Source organism: Vidua chalybeata, chromosome 5 (genome assembly GCF_026979565.1).
Source record: "Vidua chalybeata isolate OUT-0048 chromosome 5, bVidCha1 merged haplotype, whole genome shotgun sequence".
Taxonomy (NCBI): domain Eukaryota; kingdom Metazoa; phylum Chordata; class Aves; order Passeriformes; family Viduidae; genus Vidua; species Vidua chalybeata.
The window spans coordinates 48,795,337-48,814,834 of NC_071534.1; the positions used below are offsets into that span (position 1 = coordinate 48,795,337).

Sequence of the window (19,498 nt, forward strand, 5' to 3'; positions counted from 1 at the left end):
ACAAAGCCTACAACTGAAAAAAGAACTATAGAAAACCAGAAATAAAATTAAAGATATTCTATAGGCATGTAGTGATACATAGGAAACAGCACTATTATACAGGCAATTACATGTCTTAATGTGCAACCATCTGCTGCCATAGCAGAATACCATAGCCTCAGCTATACCCTGTTCTTTAAAAGATTCACACAGCATCGAAATACACATTCCATAGAAGATCCCCTGAAGAGGTAATATTCAAAACATCATTTCAGACTGAGGAAGTCCAAAATACTAACATTAACCAAAAATAAATTTTAAAAAATTTAAAGGAATTTGTTTAAAACACTCTAATCTGCAGCTCACTTACTTTAAACATTAATCCTCTTTTAAAAAGCCTTCAATATGGAGACTTCCTTGAGGAAGCAAACTTATTCATATCATTACTAAATCAGCAAAAGAATTCCCATATCCCTGGAATGTGGAAAAAATATACAGGAAAATTTTAGCTTTTAGAAAGTAAGAAAGAGAAAGTTACAAGATAAATAAAGCAAACAAGACATATAAGAAAGTTAACATATAAGTTTTTGAGAGAGAGTTTGTAGCATATCAATCCCTTTACCTGATGCTGTTACCAGGAGGCTGTCTGAATCACATGGTCTACAGGATGAAGCACTAACAGGGTTTATGGAGGAGCTACAGGCAATGGTGGTGGGAATGACAAAGGAATTTTCTGAACATGCAGGTTGGTTCAGTCCAGGAAAGTGGGAAGGCCAGGCACCCACCTGAGATGAGGCTATGGCTGGCATGGCACAGCCTGCAGGTGCCACAGATAAATCTATAGCAGGTTTTGGTGGCAGCTGAGGTGAGGACTTAGAAATAATTTCCTCATTTATTACCCTGATTCCTTGTGGTGAACTTGAAAGAGGTGAGGTCATGGTTTTGTTGTCAGTTTTTGCACTTGTATTTGGCGATCGATTACTATCCATTAAAACTTTAAGCTGTGGGTGTGGTGGAGAAGGAGCTTGTGAAAGCCCTGGTTTTTTAGGAGGAATAGGTGGGGGGTTTCCTCTGTCAATTCTTGATACACTTGGAGTCTTTAAAGTAATTTTACCAACTGGGGGGTAAGTGCCAGCGTCCACTGAATGTGACGTCCCTGGCCGTGACGGAGTGCTACTTTGAGGGCTTGTAAATCTTGAAAGCGCTTGGGTAACAGTATTCCGAGCTGCCTGTTTGGCAACAAGGCTGTCACGACTAGTCGGGGATACATCCCTTGAGGGAGGGCTTTGGGTTGTGTTCCCATTTTGGTCTTGATCATTTGTATTTGCCTGAAATCTAAATCTAGCTGCTTGGACTCGTGGATTTAGGCCTGGATGGCCAGTAGTGTTGGCAGATGGTGAATGCAAACTGTGTATAGATGAAGAGAGCGAGGAATTCTGAGCCGTGGCAGTTGGCGTGGTAGGGGTGCAAAGGGAATTACTATTTGAAAAAGGGGAAGTGCTACTTGATAAATCAGGGGATGAGCCTGTACTGGGGCCATTTTCTTCAATTCTGTTTTGATTCTGTGCAAGAACAGGAGTCGTGGGAGGGACAAGTTCACTAGATGAAGATTGCCTATCAACGACAGGCTTCACAAATGCTGCATTGGCACACACATTCATTTTTGTATTGCCAGACACTAGTGGGCTCACTGTAGAAGGCTTTATAGAGACAGTCAAAGGCAACTTCTTAGCATTTTCTACGCTACTGTCCATTGTTACTGTCTCTGTTTGACAAGCAATAGTTCTTGAACTTGGCTCTTCTGTTTCAACAGAAATAGAAACAAGGCTCCTATTGCTATCCTTCTGAGAAAGATTAGCTTTACTTTCATTCTCCTTTTTTAATTGCTCAATCATTTTGATCATTTTATCTCTTTCTTCTCTGAGGTCACTGGTGTGTGTTTCCTCTTTGTGAAGTTTGGCACGCAACTGCTCTCTCTCTGTGTCAAACTCAGACAGCTGCTTTTCCATTTGAGCTTCCATTTGTGTACTCCTTTGTTTCTCAGCTGCAAGAAACTCCTCCAATTCAGTAGCCTTTTTCTTTTCCTCTTCAAATTTTGACATCACTTCTTCCAGTTTCTGGGCTTCTTCTACAATTCTGCCAGACAACTGCTTACACTCTTTCACTAGCATCAATACTACATGCTTATTCTTTCCACGTTCTTCTTCAAGGCGAGCAGACAGCTTTTTGTGCTCCAGCTCAAGATTCTGTAACTGACATTTTTCCATTTCCAACTGTAAGAAAACAGAAAATAATTCTCATTAACAATTCTCATTTCATAATAACCTAGTATTAACCTGACACTGATATTTTAAATCTTTGAGAGTATGACTAAAATGAACCCAGCAAGGTGATTTGTGATATCTAACACAAGTACATATAATCTTATACAAGTAAAATAAAGAGAGAGACATCTATTACACAAGTAAAATAAAGAGAGAGCAATTTAGAAATTAAGCAAACTCTTTTAATTTCCTCCATTGACAAGAGAGAGACTCTCCAAAGTGGTTAAATGCTTGTGATTCCTGAGAGATGAAGTTACCTGTTCTCCAAAAATTTGACATAACATAAAGTCATCTCAGTAAAGGAACCAAATTCAAGTAAGAGATGAGCTTTGCAAAACATCTTTGAGGACAGAAATGATGGGGTTAGGTTTTATCTCTTCCTCCAACTGAAGGAGATTAAGTCCATCATGAATATAACTGGTATCCTGGATCTTGTTTTAACATTTATAAATAAGACAACTTTTTGGCACAGGCAGAAATATTTTCCTGTACTTACTAATAGTGAAAAGTCTCATTGTCATCAGTGATTTATAAGCTACTATTACTAAAATGCAGCTAACTGATGAGAATAATTTTTCCCCTTATTCAGATAGCCATTGCCTCTAATTCATTTTGCCTACTGTTTATGCTTTTATTCACAGACCCTCTTCTAGAAAAGCACTGCAAAAATATGGTAATACACCATTTTATAAAACACCTATGAGGAAGAAATCATTGTGGGAAATGATACCTACATTTTAAACATCATCTTGGTTTCAAATACTTTAAAACCTGTTTAGCAGCATAGAGGCTGCACTGGGGTTTTAGAGCTTTATCCCAGGTTGACACTCTGCACAATGTTTTTCACGAAACCACACCCACTCTTTCTTAAAAATGGTGCAACAGACTTATAGAATGGTTTAGATTAGAAGGGGACCTTGAAGTTCCAACCTCTCTGCAAAAGACAGGCACACCTTTCATTAGACCAGGCTGCTCAGAGCCCCAAAACCAGTTCTAAACACATGAAAAATAAGGCATAGTATTATCAGTCCTTGCTAAACTGTATCATAGCAATATCTCTTCAGTTCTGTTAAGGTAAATACTGCTGCAAATTAAATTAACAAAATATTATAATGACACTGTATTTAGGAATGGTCCTAAGTATAGTTTAATAGTGAAAAACCCCCTTATTTTTTCCTCAATGATTTCACTACGTTTTTAAAGGATACAGCATTTGCATGGTTCACTAGAATTTCAAAAGAAGTGGAGCAACCAACCATTTCTTTTCTTTTTAAAGTAGGTATAAAAATCATGATAAATATGTAAAATTTCTATAGCTTGGAGATGTATAAATATTATAGAGAAAACATTTTTTGTCAAACTTTCTATACTTTATTATTCTGCTATTTTGTTTTTAGATGAGCTTCTCATTCTATAAATTAAGTGTTGTGAAATTACATTACTTCCAAATAATTACAAACAGATTTTAATATTTAACTGGCATGAAATCAGCTTACCATACTATTATAATACCTTATTTGCAAGCATTGCATCTAAAGGATGGCTCCCTAATATAAATGTAAATCCTCTATTTGATGTCAATATACAAAAGGAGCATTATTTTCTCATTTTACATTGTCTCCTATGTCTCTCTCTCCTTTCCTCTTGTTCTTCTTTTGGGTGCATCATCTTTAACAGGGAAAAGCTTCTGAATATTTACACCGTACTTTTCCCTTTAGGTGACAGATTTGGAACTAGCTGCAATTATTTATGAGTTTAAAAACTAACTAGAACCTAATTTTTGCAAAATGTACTATATGCTTATATTGTATCATATCAGTAATATAAACATCTGGAAATGAGTCCAAGAAGGATTTGAAAAGGGGTAAAAAAGGATACTGAGAAAAAATATAGTGTCCCACAAACAATTAACCAGCAAAGGCCCTTCAGAGGTGAGAGACAGCATGCCTTGTAAGAAAATGTTGAGGAAGCTTGGCTTGCATAGTTTAGTGAAAAACAGACAGAGAGATAATCTAACAGCAACATCTTTTTGAAGGGCCCTTACAGTGATGACAAGAGGCAAATTCATCTTGGTAATGGCAGGTGGGGCTCCATAATAAAAGGTTACAGTAAAGAAAACTTGCCCTTTCAGAGGCTCAGTCTCAGAAAAAAATTCTTCATAAGGACACCAGTGCAGAAAACATGCAGTATTGCCATTCCTGGGGGTTTTCATGACTAAGCAAGACAAATTCACAGATGACCAGATGTACTGATGATGATGATAATCTGCTTTAAGCACAAGGTAAGAATAAATTACACCAACCAGCCTTTTTCAACCCACACTTGCCTTTCCTTGAGCATGCATTCCAATACTAACTCCTCTGCAAACTCTCAACAAATCAAGAACTGTCATTTTGATGATCTGTTTTGTGTTCCCAGGAAAACTCACAATTAATTTTCACAGTAGCTCCAAGAAAAGCATTTGAAGAGATGGAAGAGGATGGAGACTTAACACAAAGCAGATGCCATCTGAGAGTGAGATGTTTGTATATGGTAAGCCTTACAGTCCTTTGTGCACCTCCTTGATTTTTCTACATGATGGTTATTTTTACGCCTTGTTTTTTGTGATCAAATGAAAATTTTATTCATAGAGTACTTTCGAGATGATTATATTCACAGATATCAAGTACCCCCTAGAATAAGAGTTCACTCTGAGTCTGTTTGAAGTTCAGTAATACCCAGAGAAAATAAACACAGCTGTACACAGATTTCATTATTTAGAGTGGAACAGTGAACCAATTCCAAACACGAAGATAGAGGCATCACACATCTAGAGAAGGAGGAACTACTCTTGGAGGGAGGGGCAGCAGCTGGCTTGTATTTAGGTTACATTTGCCTAGGCTGATTTTTTTCTTACACTGTGTCACCCTACCTTGTTGAACATTTTTCAAAGTCCCTCAAAACAGCTTCATTACCCTCTTCAACAGAAGGATTTGAGAGATGAAAAACAGAGAGAAAAATGTGGAATGGAGGGAAGGTAAAACACTGAATGAATGGTTTGTGAATGCATGGAGATGGTTGAGAGATAAATCATCTGTTGCCACAATCCCAAGGAGTTTAAGAGGGTCTTGTACAAATAACATTTCTATTGAAGCTTAAAAGAGGAAGATGTAATTCAGTAGACAGTCATGCAAACAGCTGCTCAACACCATGTAGTTTGTTTTCAAATCCTTAAAATTAAGATTTAAAGAAAAAAAAGCTCATGTATTCCTCTAGGAAGCAAAAGACAAAAGCATCCTTTCCTGTACAGACAGATTTACAGATACAGACAAAAAAAAGACAGACAAAAAAAAACAGACAAAAAAGAGACAAAATTTGAATTTACATATTAATATACTGATATATTCTTAATATTTAAGCCCATCTTAGGTACATGTATCTGACCATATAATAGGTCAGATACATAGCCAGAGACAGATGAAGAATTTAGGTACAAGAAGAGACTTGTGGCCATGCACTGAAACAAGAAACTAATTCAACTCTCCTGGCAGATGTGTCAGGGTTTCTCCCAATATCCTTTTTCAGTCAGCACAAGTAAGCATGCTTGCCTTTTCCTATTTTTATATTTACCGAAAAAGCTTATGAGAAAGAAAATTAATACTTAAGAGTTCTCAGAAACAAGTGCGAGGTACATATAATAGTTCACTCCATATTAAACTGTTTAAAGACTTACATATCATAGTGATATCCTATTTTTTTTTAATTTGTTTTCCTGAAGTCTTAACAGAGCAATGATGTTTAAACAAAACTAAACAACAGAGCTAAAGTAACAACAGCATGTTTGCTGGTTTAATTTAAGCACGTATTTCCAGAAACTTCCAGCACTTTCGCATGCATGTTTTTTTCCCAAAGAGCAATCATTACCAAAATCATGTCAAATTACGTCAATTGTCTCAGCCTGTTTGTTGTTTGGGGGTTTTTAATGTAAAACTGTCACCAAAAACCTGTATCACAGCAGTAGAAGACATTCTATCTTATATGCAGTGAAGATGATTAAACACATAGAGAGCATTTTTCTATTTATTCAAAAATACTTTATATGACTGTTTCATCTCTTTCCTCTCAGAAACCCCTCCCAACACACTAATATTTAGCTATGTTTAAGAAATGTATGGCTTACATACTGGTGAAACACATGCCACCAACCAATCATTCACTTTCAAAATGACATTGTTTTATCTTTTATCTAGCACTTTTTTCTGCAATGTAATTGTTCCAAAATTATTTTCTTTTTACAGTAAATGTTCTAAATATGCAAAAAACGTATTTTTAGAGGTATAAAATATTTTTACAGATTTATGAAATAGAGCCACCTAATATAAAATAAAAATAATTTAATTTTTAAATAATTTAAAAAGTAAATAATTTAAAATTATTTACTTTATTCAGGTTAGAATGAAAATAGGTTCTCAAGGCTCCAACAGTACTGGTTTAAAAATATCTTGTGATGATGCTCAGTTCACACTGAGCTATCTAGTTATATATCCACTGTATCAACTTGTACCAGTTATATTTAATTTTTTCCATAAATAAAACTAAATTCACAGAACAAATGAAGTGTGCATACAAAATATCACCAGAAAACCAGCACCTCACCCTATATAAAAATTAAGTGGCAACATTTGAACATTTGTAATGTTCAATGTTAATCAAGACAAAGATAGAAATTAAAAATGTGACATGAAAGAACAAATCAGGAGAGGGAAAAGGAAAAAGTCAATAGCAGGATACCTTCTTTTGTCTGTTTTCAGCAGCAGCCAACTGAGCCGACATTCTTTCTTGCATTTTCCTGCAGTGAGCCATAACAGCTTCTAAAATGGACAGAGGGTTCATGCATATTGGCTTCTTTTCTTTATCACCAGCACCTGCCTCAAAGTCTCTCTGAAGAGCCAGAAATGGGTCACTCAGATTAAATCTTCCATATCGCTCCTGGATAAAAACCTCTTTGCGCCGGGCCTAACAGGAAAAAAACAAAAACAAAAACAAACAACTGAAAACAGAGAAATAAAATGTATTCTTTGAAGTACATCCACACATAGAAGGAATTTACAGTACAGGGAAAGCAACAGACATCATTTAAGGTTTTAGAATATTTTCTTCAGGTATTCATTTACAACATCTAAAAGAAACATATGCCTCAAAAAATCAGAAAAACACCCACAGTGCAGAGAAACACCATCAAGAAAGAGAAATCATCCAAAAACAGAGGAAAACATTTCTCTGCAACTTGGTTCAAATCCTGTTTTGAAGAATAAGCAAAAAAAAAAAAAAAAAGAAAAAAAAAAAAAAAAAAGAAAAAAAAAAAAAAAAAAAAAAAGAAGAAGAAGAAGAAGAAGAAGAATGAACCAGTTCTGAGATACAAAGAGGAGAAACACTTACCCAACAGGTTAGCACATCATTTGGAAAGCTTGAAGTTAAAATTTTAACATATGAAAAGTCCATGAATGATAACACACATTTCAGGGCATAAGAAAACAAAGAGGAACATAAGAACTATGTTAGAAAAACTCCTCAAAGACTTAACTACAAATTACATACCTTAGTAAATGCCCAATGTTTTTCTATATATTGTCGACAAAATGGAAGTGTTCTCATAAATGAGAATTTGTCTGGAAAAGAAACTAGTGTGCCTACATATTCTAATGCTTGAAATACTTCTAGTTTGTTTTTCATTGTGATAGTATAAGTAGAAAATCTTTATTAAAAAGACTAGGTCTTTGGAACATAACTTCAGAAAAAGCTGACAGAATGCACTCAGACACAGTTTGGCTTACAAAGTCAGGTAGTGACTGGTTGAAGAGATAAAAATAATAGATAGAACCTAGTTATTTTTTATAAAGTGCCTTGCAAGTAACCCCCAATTAGTCTAATCATTCTAGTATTTTAATCCCTTAATTTATAACTTATAAAATAAAAAAGCTAGTTCCAAAGGTAATATTACAGGACTGGGAGGAGGGGCTGTATTTGTAATTTGTGGTTCTATAAGATGAAGTTACAGGACAGTATGTAGCTTAGGTATTCAACCTTCATGGAAAGGAAACCACCAAAACCAAAAGCCTTACCATAAATGGATTACATTGGTAATCAGCCAAGCAAGATGATCAATCAAAGCAAATTAAGAATTTAAATAGAGAGGAATGCACAGTCCATATATAAATTATCAACAACTACAACTTAAAATCCACCTAGTTTATATAAGGTGAGACGTCAAAGTAAAGGAAAAAACAGATGTAGCAGGTCGGTTGTAAGTCCAAAAGTAAGACCAACAAGAACCCTCATTGTTAAATCCAAAGAAAAAGCCAAGATGATTAACTGACTTTAGAGGCAAAGGCATAACCTGTGCCTTTATGGAAATAATGTGTATTTTCCATTTTTTTCTATGACCCATGACCAGCTGTCCTCTTGGCACATACTAAATGCATGTGATATGAATATATTCTTTGAAATGTTTTCCAACATGCACAGCAATTAATAGAGCAGGGCAAAAAGACTCAGTGCACCTGCCAAAACAGCAAGACGATCGCGGTTCAGATTCATTAACCAAGAAAAGGATGAAACTATATAGTAGGGATGAGCTCCATCTGAATGAAAATCAAAACCAGAATTAAAGTGGCTATAGGAAAATGGGGAAGGTAAACACTGTGGAAAAACCAATACATCTCAAACTTGGGATGACAGAATGGCTGAAGCCATAACTGTATAAGCTCAAGCACAAGGAAAACAGACTGGCAACTCTCAAACCATAGACAGCAAAGACATCTAAAGATGCTTCCAACTCAAAGGGGAGCGAAATGTATATTCAAACAAATGCTTCTGGGACTTTATACAAGGACTATACATATAAAATACAATAATTGGATTATTTCAAGGGTTGAAAATACATGATTTAAAAAGAAGGTATTAGAATAAAAGACGCAGCAAAAACTTAGTAGAAGGGAGATGATGAGTATTTTCCCAAAACTTAGGCAAAAAGTGACAGAAAGACAAACTAGGCTTGAGGTTTTTTACAGGATTTCTCTAGCCTCTAAATAATACTTCTGTCCCTTTGCAATTCACTAAAGTGAATTAACATTTAATAATAGAAATAACATTTCTACTTCTCCCATATCAGATGGAAGAAATAGGAATGCTAGAATCAGAGGTTTTTTTCTCTTATATTGTCTTTCTTTACAGAATTTCAAGTCATATGAGTTAGTAGCAATATCATAATATCTGTTTTTCAGGAAAGTCATTATCTGTGGAATATACAGTCTAAAATCATACTCCTTTAAAAAAAGTCTGTGTAATTTGGTGGTTGTGTTAAAGCAGCATTAGCAGTGTCTCACATATAACTTCAATTGCACAGCAATACATAGAGAAAATAACATTATTTGTGAATAATTAACTGAAATAATTTTCAAGCACAACATTTTCAAAAATAGAATATGCACCTGCTATAGGAGTTCATCAGGACTACTGTATTGTGAAAGGTGCTACATGAATTTATAAACCATCAGCTTGAGTTTTCTGCACATACTCATTTGCTCAGCAATGAACCTTTTAATGGAAGGACTGAGACTGGAAGTATTTAGAGGTATGAAAAGATGTCCATGGGAAATTATACCTTTTTCAGCCTATGTCAGTGGTACACAAAATCATAACTTAAGATTTGAGCTAAACCCTCCAACAGGTAGCTGCTAAAGAAAAGTCACAGAAGGCACACACAATCAGAACAAAATATATAAAACCAAAGACAAAAACCCTTTGAACAGTTAATGCATGAAATTTACTTTGGCAATACAGCAAAAGATTAAACTTACAACAGCTTTTTAATTCAGTCAGTAAGAACATCACATTTATATAGAACTTTTAAATCTTTACACAAGATCTGAAACATTAAACAAGGAGACTAAAATAAAGCTACTATTAAAAAAAAATAAACTTCAAAGTTTTTTTTATTGCTGATCTGTAACATTATGTTAGATCAAGGATGGACTACCAAAAAAATAGATCTGAAAAATATTTTCAATGTTTTCATTTTGATAATTTCAAAAATGATCAAAAGGTAAAACACAGCTTCTCTTCAAGGAAGAGCTTAGTAGAAGTAGAACTTTTCAGTGTGAAACAGAGACAATCAGGGATAAAGTTGCTTGAGGTCTGCAGGCTGAGAGGACGAGTGGCGCTTGTCCCATGATCTAGTGAGGGAATTTTGAGTTGGACACAAATTACTCTCACTGAGAGCAGCTAAACACCAGAACATGTTACCCAGGGAAAACAGGGAACTTCTGTCATTGGAAGATTTCCCAAGATAAATTGGATAAAGCCAACTGCAACTCAATCCATGTTTGACCTTACTCCTGCTTTAAGAAGATTGGACTGAATGATCTCTCCAGGTGCCTTTACACCTACATTACTGCATAGTTAGTGATTTCTTCTAAGACTGTCATGTAATTATTTATTTATTTTAGCTTATAGATGCTGGCAATCTTGTCAAGTAACAAATGACAAAAATGAGTTCTCAGAGGAAGGGAAAAAATCAAATACTGGTAGAACAAGTCTTATGTCTTACTTTAGATCAAGAGAATATTTTTTATGAGCTGGGAAACAGAACTTTAAGTCCAGGATATTTTCAAAAATAAAAAATCAGTACCAAAAAATCCCTAGGGATTATGCAGCTATACAATACAAGGGGAAGGTTTATTCTCAAGTTTTCTCTCCTAAGTCTGTAACCAACAAGAATCTGAAGGATCGGGCTGTTAAGATAAACTGCTTCTTTTATGACTCTCTCAGGGAGCCTGTCTTCTACCACATACAGCAAGACACCTCATTCATCCTACACCAACCCTTTTCAAGTTACCTCAAGTTATCTGCAAGATGCCTCATGGAAATTTTCACTTCTTAACCTGACCTTTTTGCAGTCATTGATCCCATTTATCTACTGGCAAATGAAGATGGGCAGTGGGGTGCGCAGGAGAGAGCAAAATGAAAATATAAGAACTGGTCTGTAACTATTTGTTTCTTGCATTCCACTTTACAAGAAAACAAAAATTTATTTTCAATATCCAAACTGAGAATTATGAAGTACAATCAGACTTATTCCCCCTGTTATTGAAACAAGAATGTAAGGGGGAAAGGAGGTCTTCAAGTAGTACACCTCTTACTGTGGGTTTACAGCTAAAAGAATAAAGCTAGGAAAAAGAAATGCGATCAATTAATGTATATAAGAAATAAGTCAAATAATGAAAGCAAAAAATTAATCACACAAGCTATATTATTAGTTTTATAGCCTTAATAATTTATGTTGATGTTAGTTGCATACATTCAATGAAATAAGTTTTCATAATTAGCAACATAATTCACATAAGCAACAGAACTTTTTAAGGTTAATACAGTAATTTTCCCCCTATGTATCTCAGAGTTTCCTCTTAAGTTTCTTAATCTGCCAAGTTAAGAGAGCTCAGCAGGTCCAAATATTCCATGCAACTGATGATAAACATCAAAAATAGGACTGCATGTCCTACACTGCTGGGGAACAACGGAACTGTATTAAAGCTGCCCTAGAACCCTTAAACAAAATTTCCTTCCTTTCAAGGGCATTTGTTGCTCTGATTAATTTCCTTTTCTACATTTTGATAATTGTTTCAACAGATGGTGACAGGTTCATATTAATATTTTCTCTTGACGTACGAATTAGGGAGTGGTAAAAAGTTTTCTAAAACCAACCAGTACAGAAGAGGAGGAAGTAAAAGCATATTTTATATATTATGTTAACGATGAGGGTGAGCCCTTCATTCTAAATAAAACTACAAGGGTAATTGATTTTTTTAAAAGATGAAGATGTCTGAAAGAGAATACAATAAATCTTCTTCAGTGAAATTATAGTTTCTTTAAGTGATTTTTTTTTGTAGCTATTCAATTAAGCAAAAGAAAATTATCAATGAGTATATATTCACAATAAAAGCAGTACTTTCAGATACACCTGCAAAATACCAAAGACTGGAGGATATCTTGCTTTTCTATGATGAGTTAAGAATGAGTCTTTAAAGAATGCTACCAATTTTCATACACAGTTGAATTTGGAGACTTTGTTAGATTTTTTTAGTCGCCTTTTTTTTTAATGCAGAAGTAAATGAATGTTTTCAAAGTATTGTAAGATGCTACTTCCATATGAACTTGTATAGGAAAAACTTAAAATGGAAATGTAAACATTAGTGACTGAGGAAATGGTGTCTTCCAGCATGATTTCTGTCAATGAATATGCGATGCTCAATTTCTCCTCACCATTTTAACTGCAGTCTAAAAGTGACAGTGACAGTGCATGCCCATGCAAAATCTACAAGGGAGTTAAATTTTAATGAACTCCATACTATATGAAAAATACTTTACCAATACATTCAAAGTGTTTGTTTCCACGTTAAATGTCAAGTATGATAAGACAAAAACTTGTCGGTCCATTTTAAGGATGGAAAAATACAAATTGCCTGGACAAAATTGATGATTGTAACAGGCCACCAGTTTAAAAAGAGTGAAAACAGTATAATTGAGAAATTGGAGGATATAATCAGCAAGTTAAACAAAACCTGCATATAGGTTACTTACACTCTGACAGACCTACATATTTGTTCTGTACTATAAGACATGCTCTTTATGGATGACTGAGCAGGACCATGAAAGAAGTCGAGTAATTTGGTAGAGGTACTAATAGGAAAAGAAAATATACTCAGTAATTTTATGTGAGACATACATACTCATAAAAAGCATTCAAACCTATCTTGGAGAACTGTCTCATAACAGTCATAAAGCATGCAAATACATAAATGAAATTTGTTACATTTACATCCATGAGATGTAAAGTTTTCCTGTAAAAGTTATCCCAAGCATGAAACGAATATCCAAAACTGCGTTATTCTCTCATTTAAAACAACACACAAAACTTAAAAAAAAATATATAATTTGCAAAGTATCCCTGTCTCTCAGAATCACATAGCTTTAAATCCAAGGTTTTAAAAAACATTTTTCAAGGTAAAAAGACAGTTCTGAATAAAACAAACACTGTGTGTTGTTTTACAAGGCTATTCACAGTCTCCTTAGGAGATTCTCTATTTCAGGCAAGTATCCAAATATTATAGTGCTTTGCAAAAAGCTGTACAAGTCTCTTTTCTCAGCTTTAAAAAGCATACTTGACAAAAGCACAAAATGCCAAACAATTAATTCAGATCTCTGTGTACAGAAGGACAAATATTTAAGTAACATTTAAACAATCCTGACAAGTACTGGAGTAGAATTATACAACCAAGGTAATGGTCAAGCCTGAATTTTCTTAGGGGTCCAACTCCATAGAAGGAGAGTATCATCCAATGGCACCAGATCATTATTACCACAATACTGATAAGTAGCACAACCTCCTTCTTTTTATCCCTGTTAGTTGACAAAAACCTCCAGAAAAGGAAGAGTACAGACAGACAGGACAGACAGACATATGCTTCCAGTTCTTCATGATTAATTTTCTCCCTTAGAGTAATGAAAACTCACTATTTTGAGGTTGCAGATTTCAAAAGGAAAATGCCGTATTAGAAGGCTAAGATCAGTTACTAACAGATCAGTCCCAACAAGAAAAAAAGCAACACAGTGAATATAAAATATTCTTCACTTCGCACAATGTAAAAGGTGAAATTCAAGCCTTGCACTAAGTTTCTAAATGAGGAAGAAGAAAGAGTTCAAGTCATGAAACAACATATGGCTTTGATTGAGAAGAGCCATCTAGATATTCCATATAAAGATTACACTAGACCTATTTTATGACAGCTTTGTTGTCTGGTGCTTAAACATTTGAAAATTATAGGCCAATATTTTGTCAGGAAATATCACTGTTTGATGCTCTGATTATCTAACCGCCCAGACATTTATCTCTGAAAATAATACAGATTTTCATACTGATAATGAGTGTCAGCTGATAGAAGAGACTTGAGCTCTCTGGTTACTTTAAATAACCATTTCACATCTAGACTTTTTTGCATGTTCAAATTTATAGTCGAAATTCATGCAAATCAATTCATAATTCTTTGCATGGAAATCTGTCAGAAATTTTTCTGAAGTGCTGAAGCAAATCTGACTTCATCTCTAACCAAAATAGAGCACTTGAACCTTCATGCTTAGCAGTTAAAAACAAAGTTTCTTCAGCTCAATAACAAAACATACTAAAGACACAACATTAAAAGTTCTACTAATTCAATCTGTGTTTCTGTTTGAGTATTTAGATGTTCATATTTTCAAGCTATCAAAATCTCAGTTAAAATACCATCCCACATTACTGCATGGCAATTAAACTATTACCAAGCTTTATGTATTTTAATTAAAAAGTATGCAAGTTATGTATTTACAATGCCACCATCAGGCAGTCCTCAAGGCTTCACAAAGGGAAAGGGCTGTTTAGCTAGTTCCACATCTTTCTGTGTAAAGTCAACCACCTCATGGATGAAGGGAAGGCAGTGGATGTAGTTTTCCTGGATTTTAGTAAGGTTTTTGATACTGTCCCTCACAGCATCCTTCTGGAAAAGTTCTCCAGAACACTATGGAATGAGCAAGTTCAGAGTATATTGACTGAAGAACTGGCTGAAGGCTTGTAGTGAATGGGGTACATCTGGCTGGGGACTGTCATTAGCAGTATTCCTCAGGACTCAATCCTAGGGACAGTTCTCTTCCACATATTCAGTAATGATCTGGATGCAGGAGTCAAGTGCACCATTAGCAAAGCTGTTGATGATACCAAACTGGGAAATGCTGTTGACTCTTTTGAGGACACGAGGCCTTGCAGAGAGGGATCTGAGGGGGCTGGCTGCCAGCAGGATCAATGTGAGTCAGCTGTGTGTGCCCAGGCAGCCAAGAGGGCAAACCCCATCCTGGAGTGGTCAAACACAGCATCACCCCCAGCTGGGCAAAAGGGGTGATGATCCCACTCTATTTAGCTTTGGAGCAGCCTCACTGGGAGTGCTGCCTGCAGTTCTGGGCTCTGCAGTTTCAGAAGGATGTGAAGGTGAGTGAATGCATCTGGAGGAGGGCAACAAAGCTGGTGAAAGGAATGTCCTGTGAGGGGGCAAGGACTCTGGGCTTATTAGATCTGGAGAAAAGGACACAGAGGGGTGACCTCATTGCTCTGTTCAGCTTCCCCAGGAGGGGAAGGGGAGAGGGAGGGGCTACTCTCTCTCCCTGAGATCCAGTTAGAGGATATACAGGAATGGTTCGAAGTTGCATCAGGAGAGGTTCAGACTGGACATTAGGAAGCATTTCTTTACTAAGATGTTTAAATGCTGGAACAGGCTTCCTAGAGAAGTGATCAATGCCCCAAGCCTGACAGTGTTTGAGAGGCATTTGGACAATGACCTTGAAAACACACTTTATCTTTTGGCCAGCACTGAAGTGAGTCAAGCAGCTGGACTAGATGATCATTGTTCATATCCTTTTCAACTGAAGTAGTCTCTTCTATTCACATTATAGATTTATCTGAGGTAGATTATGTGACTTCAGTGTTTCCAAATTATTTCTAATATTCACTGGAAGGTAAATTGTGAGAGCAATTTGCATTGCCTCCAAGAAGAATTTAATTGTTGATACTACCCATAGCAAAGAAGATGAATGAGCAAACACATTTTATTAAATTATTTTGGTTGGTAGAAAGGAATGTTCAAAAGTAAAAAACACTGGATTTTACATTTTGGATTTTATGCTGCTTGTTAAAACTTTAAAGTAATTTTTCAGCTAGAACTCCTTTTATACCATTACGATAGCAATTTTAAAATTTTCATGTAACAGCTTCTATCTTCACAATATGTAGCTAAAATTTTACTTTGCTACCTCAGTGCTAATTCACTATAATCACTGTTGCTCTATTTTCTCAATTTTTTCATTTATTAATAAAAATGGAACTCTGTCTGTAGTAAGAGACCTAGTGATAAGTATTTTACTACACTGCCAGAGCTTCTAAGACAGATGCCTCTCTTTGTGAGAGCAGCAGGTGGAAGGACCTGTCCACCAGTCAGAACAGCATCTAAATGGAGTGTGAGGGAGAAATGCCTGGGAATATATAAACCCAAGCACAACAAAGGTAATCAAAGCTGTGTATTTTCAAAGGTGTTGAAAAGGACTGCAATCAAATCTCTTGTCTTATTCACAATTATTTTTACAGATTATTACCATATTTTTTTGGAAGAACCAAGAACAAACCTTATACATTTCTTCTTCAGCAACACTAAATGAAGAGACACACAAACCAAGGAAAAAAGTTACGTATTCAGTTGCACTTGAGCATTGCTATCAGCGAAATTACCTGTACCATTTATTGGCATAGGGGAAATATGTGCCCTGAACTAAAAAATGGAGACTTTTGGCTAACATAACGTAGATAATAGATGACCCAGTTACATTTCTCATTGTCAGCAATGTGGGTAATGATGGCAAACAGATACAACATTTCAAATAAGTCACATTTGTATAATTCACAAAGATCACAGAAATGGATAAACATATTAACATGATGTTGTATTATTTTCTTATTATTACAAATAATGTGTGCATCTATCTCTACCCACTAGTTTATTTTAGATTATGCAGAAAGATCATACAAGGGTAGGAGAAATCAAGGCAAAGGGGGGAAAGGCAAAACAATTATCCAAATAAAAAATCAGCAGAATACTTTCAGGTAAATCGGTAGTATCATGCCTGCCAACAATATTCAGATCTTATGCTAAAAACAAAAGGAGATTATGATCAATTTAACAGTCACTGTTGGAATGAAGAGTGAAAAGATTGTTTGCAATGCAAGGCCGCAGAGTTTTCACACTAGAAAACAAGCCTCTTAGTTTCATACTTGTGTTCTCCAGTTTTAGGAGAGACTGGAATAAAGGTATTCACCTGAGCAGTGAAGCTTAAGCTTAGTGAAGCAACACAGATAGATATAGGACTGATTTAAGATCATTTAGGAAAAGCTTAATGACCCCATTTGGTAAACAGCAAATAACTACCACAATAAGTGATTTAACATGAGTAAAAACTTATTTTGTCAATAAATTCCAGAAGTAGCCTTTATATGTGTCAAAATACCAGGATCACTCAGATCATCAAAGTTACTTAGTCCAGGGATTTCTGCTGCCACAAGCCCAACATCTTTTGGAAGAAGTGAGACTTGACTCCATTAGTAACAAAGCGTACACTTACATAATTACTATTACAAAAAAATAAATATAAGACAATATAAACTAACAGAAGATATAAACACGATCAAATAGGGGCAAATCAAAACTGAACATTAAGGCTATAATAAACAACGCCTTTTCCATTAGGTTCAAAGAGCATGCTTCATTACTCTAAAACTTGAAATGAACAGATGTAGAAACAGTTTCAAACTAAATGCTATAAAAAAACAATTTCATACAATGACTTATCTGAGGTTTATCCCTATTTCATAACTTCCTTGAAAACAATTTTAAATAGCTTGCAATAGTGAAATACTAGTTTTTGACTAACCCATCCAGAAAAGTACACTAAACTCTTACTAGGAAAGTAAAAATTCTAAGCATGACCAGACACATTGGACAGGTGAAGACAAACTATATTTAAGAGAAGAGAAAATGCATACACAACCATCGTTAAATTCAATAAATCAAGAGTAGTTAACAGATGAGCAAAGACATAATATGCAGAGATGAGCAAGGGCAATCTGCAGATTCTTAGCTCCCAAAAATTTATTACAAACTATTTTTATGCAAAGAATTTTTATGCAAAGAAATTACAATATGCAAAAATGACAATGCAAATAAGGCATTACCTGACTTCTATTTTACGGTTCACTTCTGCTACCAAGACCAACAACTGCCATCATACTGTCTACAACAATAACCTTCTGTTACACACAGCTTAACATCTTCTGCTCCTCCTTCAACAGAGTTATCATTTTTCCAAGATACCTGGCTACAAAATAGGTTGCCTTACTGGCTGCCAAAAGCCTCCAAAGACACCTTCTGTGTGCTGTTACTCCATTCTGGATTCACAAGATTCATATGCATAGGAGAAATTCAAATTCACATTTTAGATTCCCAACTTAGAACAATTACTGCAGGTAAGGGTCTATAATTCATAGTATTTGTAGCTCCTTTTGATAGATTAGACTTAATATATGTGTAATTTTTCTCCCTATCAGTCAATTTGAGAGCAACTAAATTACAAGGATTCATTCCATTTTTCCTGGTATCTCCCAGATTTCTTCCCTTCTAACCTCAAAATTCATTCTAGAAGTCTTAAGCCTTACAGTACAATTCTTGCTGACTTAGTGCAGTAGTTCAGGATAAAAAGCTTTATTCATACACAATTTACAGTTATTGTGTTGATAATAACTATTTTAATGCATAACTTTCAGTGTACAGGCAAAATTAAGTATCATCCCACGACAAGATGCAAAAGACAACAAATAACATTAAAAGAATATGGAAACTCTAACTGATAAATCCAGTTTTTTTAACTCAAAATCTCAGCCTACAGAAGGCAAAAGTCTGTCTTGGCCAACTGAAGGAAGCCCTTTAGCTAGACAGGACTCACTGGTAAGCAGACAGGTCAAAGTAGGCAAGTACAGCTTGCAAGTATCTACACCTCTCCTTGCAATTATTTTTTTTCCAAGGAACAGCCTATGCATTATTGAAAGTGCACCTGAGCATGAAAGGCCACACATTTTGCGAAGAAATTCCAGTATCATTCCCAATTACCCACCAAAAATCAAACAATATTTTACAGTATACTCTTGTGATAAACTGTGATAAACTCAGAGTGGTTTAAATATTGTTTGATCTATACATATGCTTACTGAATTGCAAAAGTGGTATAGAAATACACCTACTTTTGCCAATTATTATCAAAACAGTTCATGTTTTCAATGAGATTAAAATAAAACTATACTGTTCAGTGTTTAATCATTGTGGGTCAAAATTTAAAGCCAAGTTTATTAATAAAAGCCTTCCACAATGCACAGCTCAGGACTTGAAAGCAAACTAGCTTAAGCAAAATATACAATCACCCCTTTGGGAAGAAAAAGACTCCATGTGCCTATGGTCCTGCTTTTTGGAATTAAAAAGTCTTAGGACTAGCTGCTGTCAGTTTAGCTGGCTCAGTCCAAGAGTAGTCTGTGAGGCAAA

General features: G+C 35.2%; 1 protein-coding gene across 1 annotated transcript in view; it reads right to left on the reverse strand.

Annotated features, from left to right (window-relative positions):
• Positions 1-19,498, reverse strand: part of CTTNBP2 (cortactin binding protein 2) — a 69,405-nt gene that overhangs the window by 41,885 nt on the left and 8,022 nt on the right. The window contains 2 exon segments of the mRNA XM_053943553.1: positions 602-2,252; positions 7,074-7,298. Coding sequence (XP_053799528.1) covers positions 602-2,252; positions 7,074-7,298 — 1,876 coding nt within the window.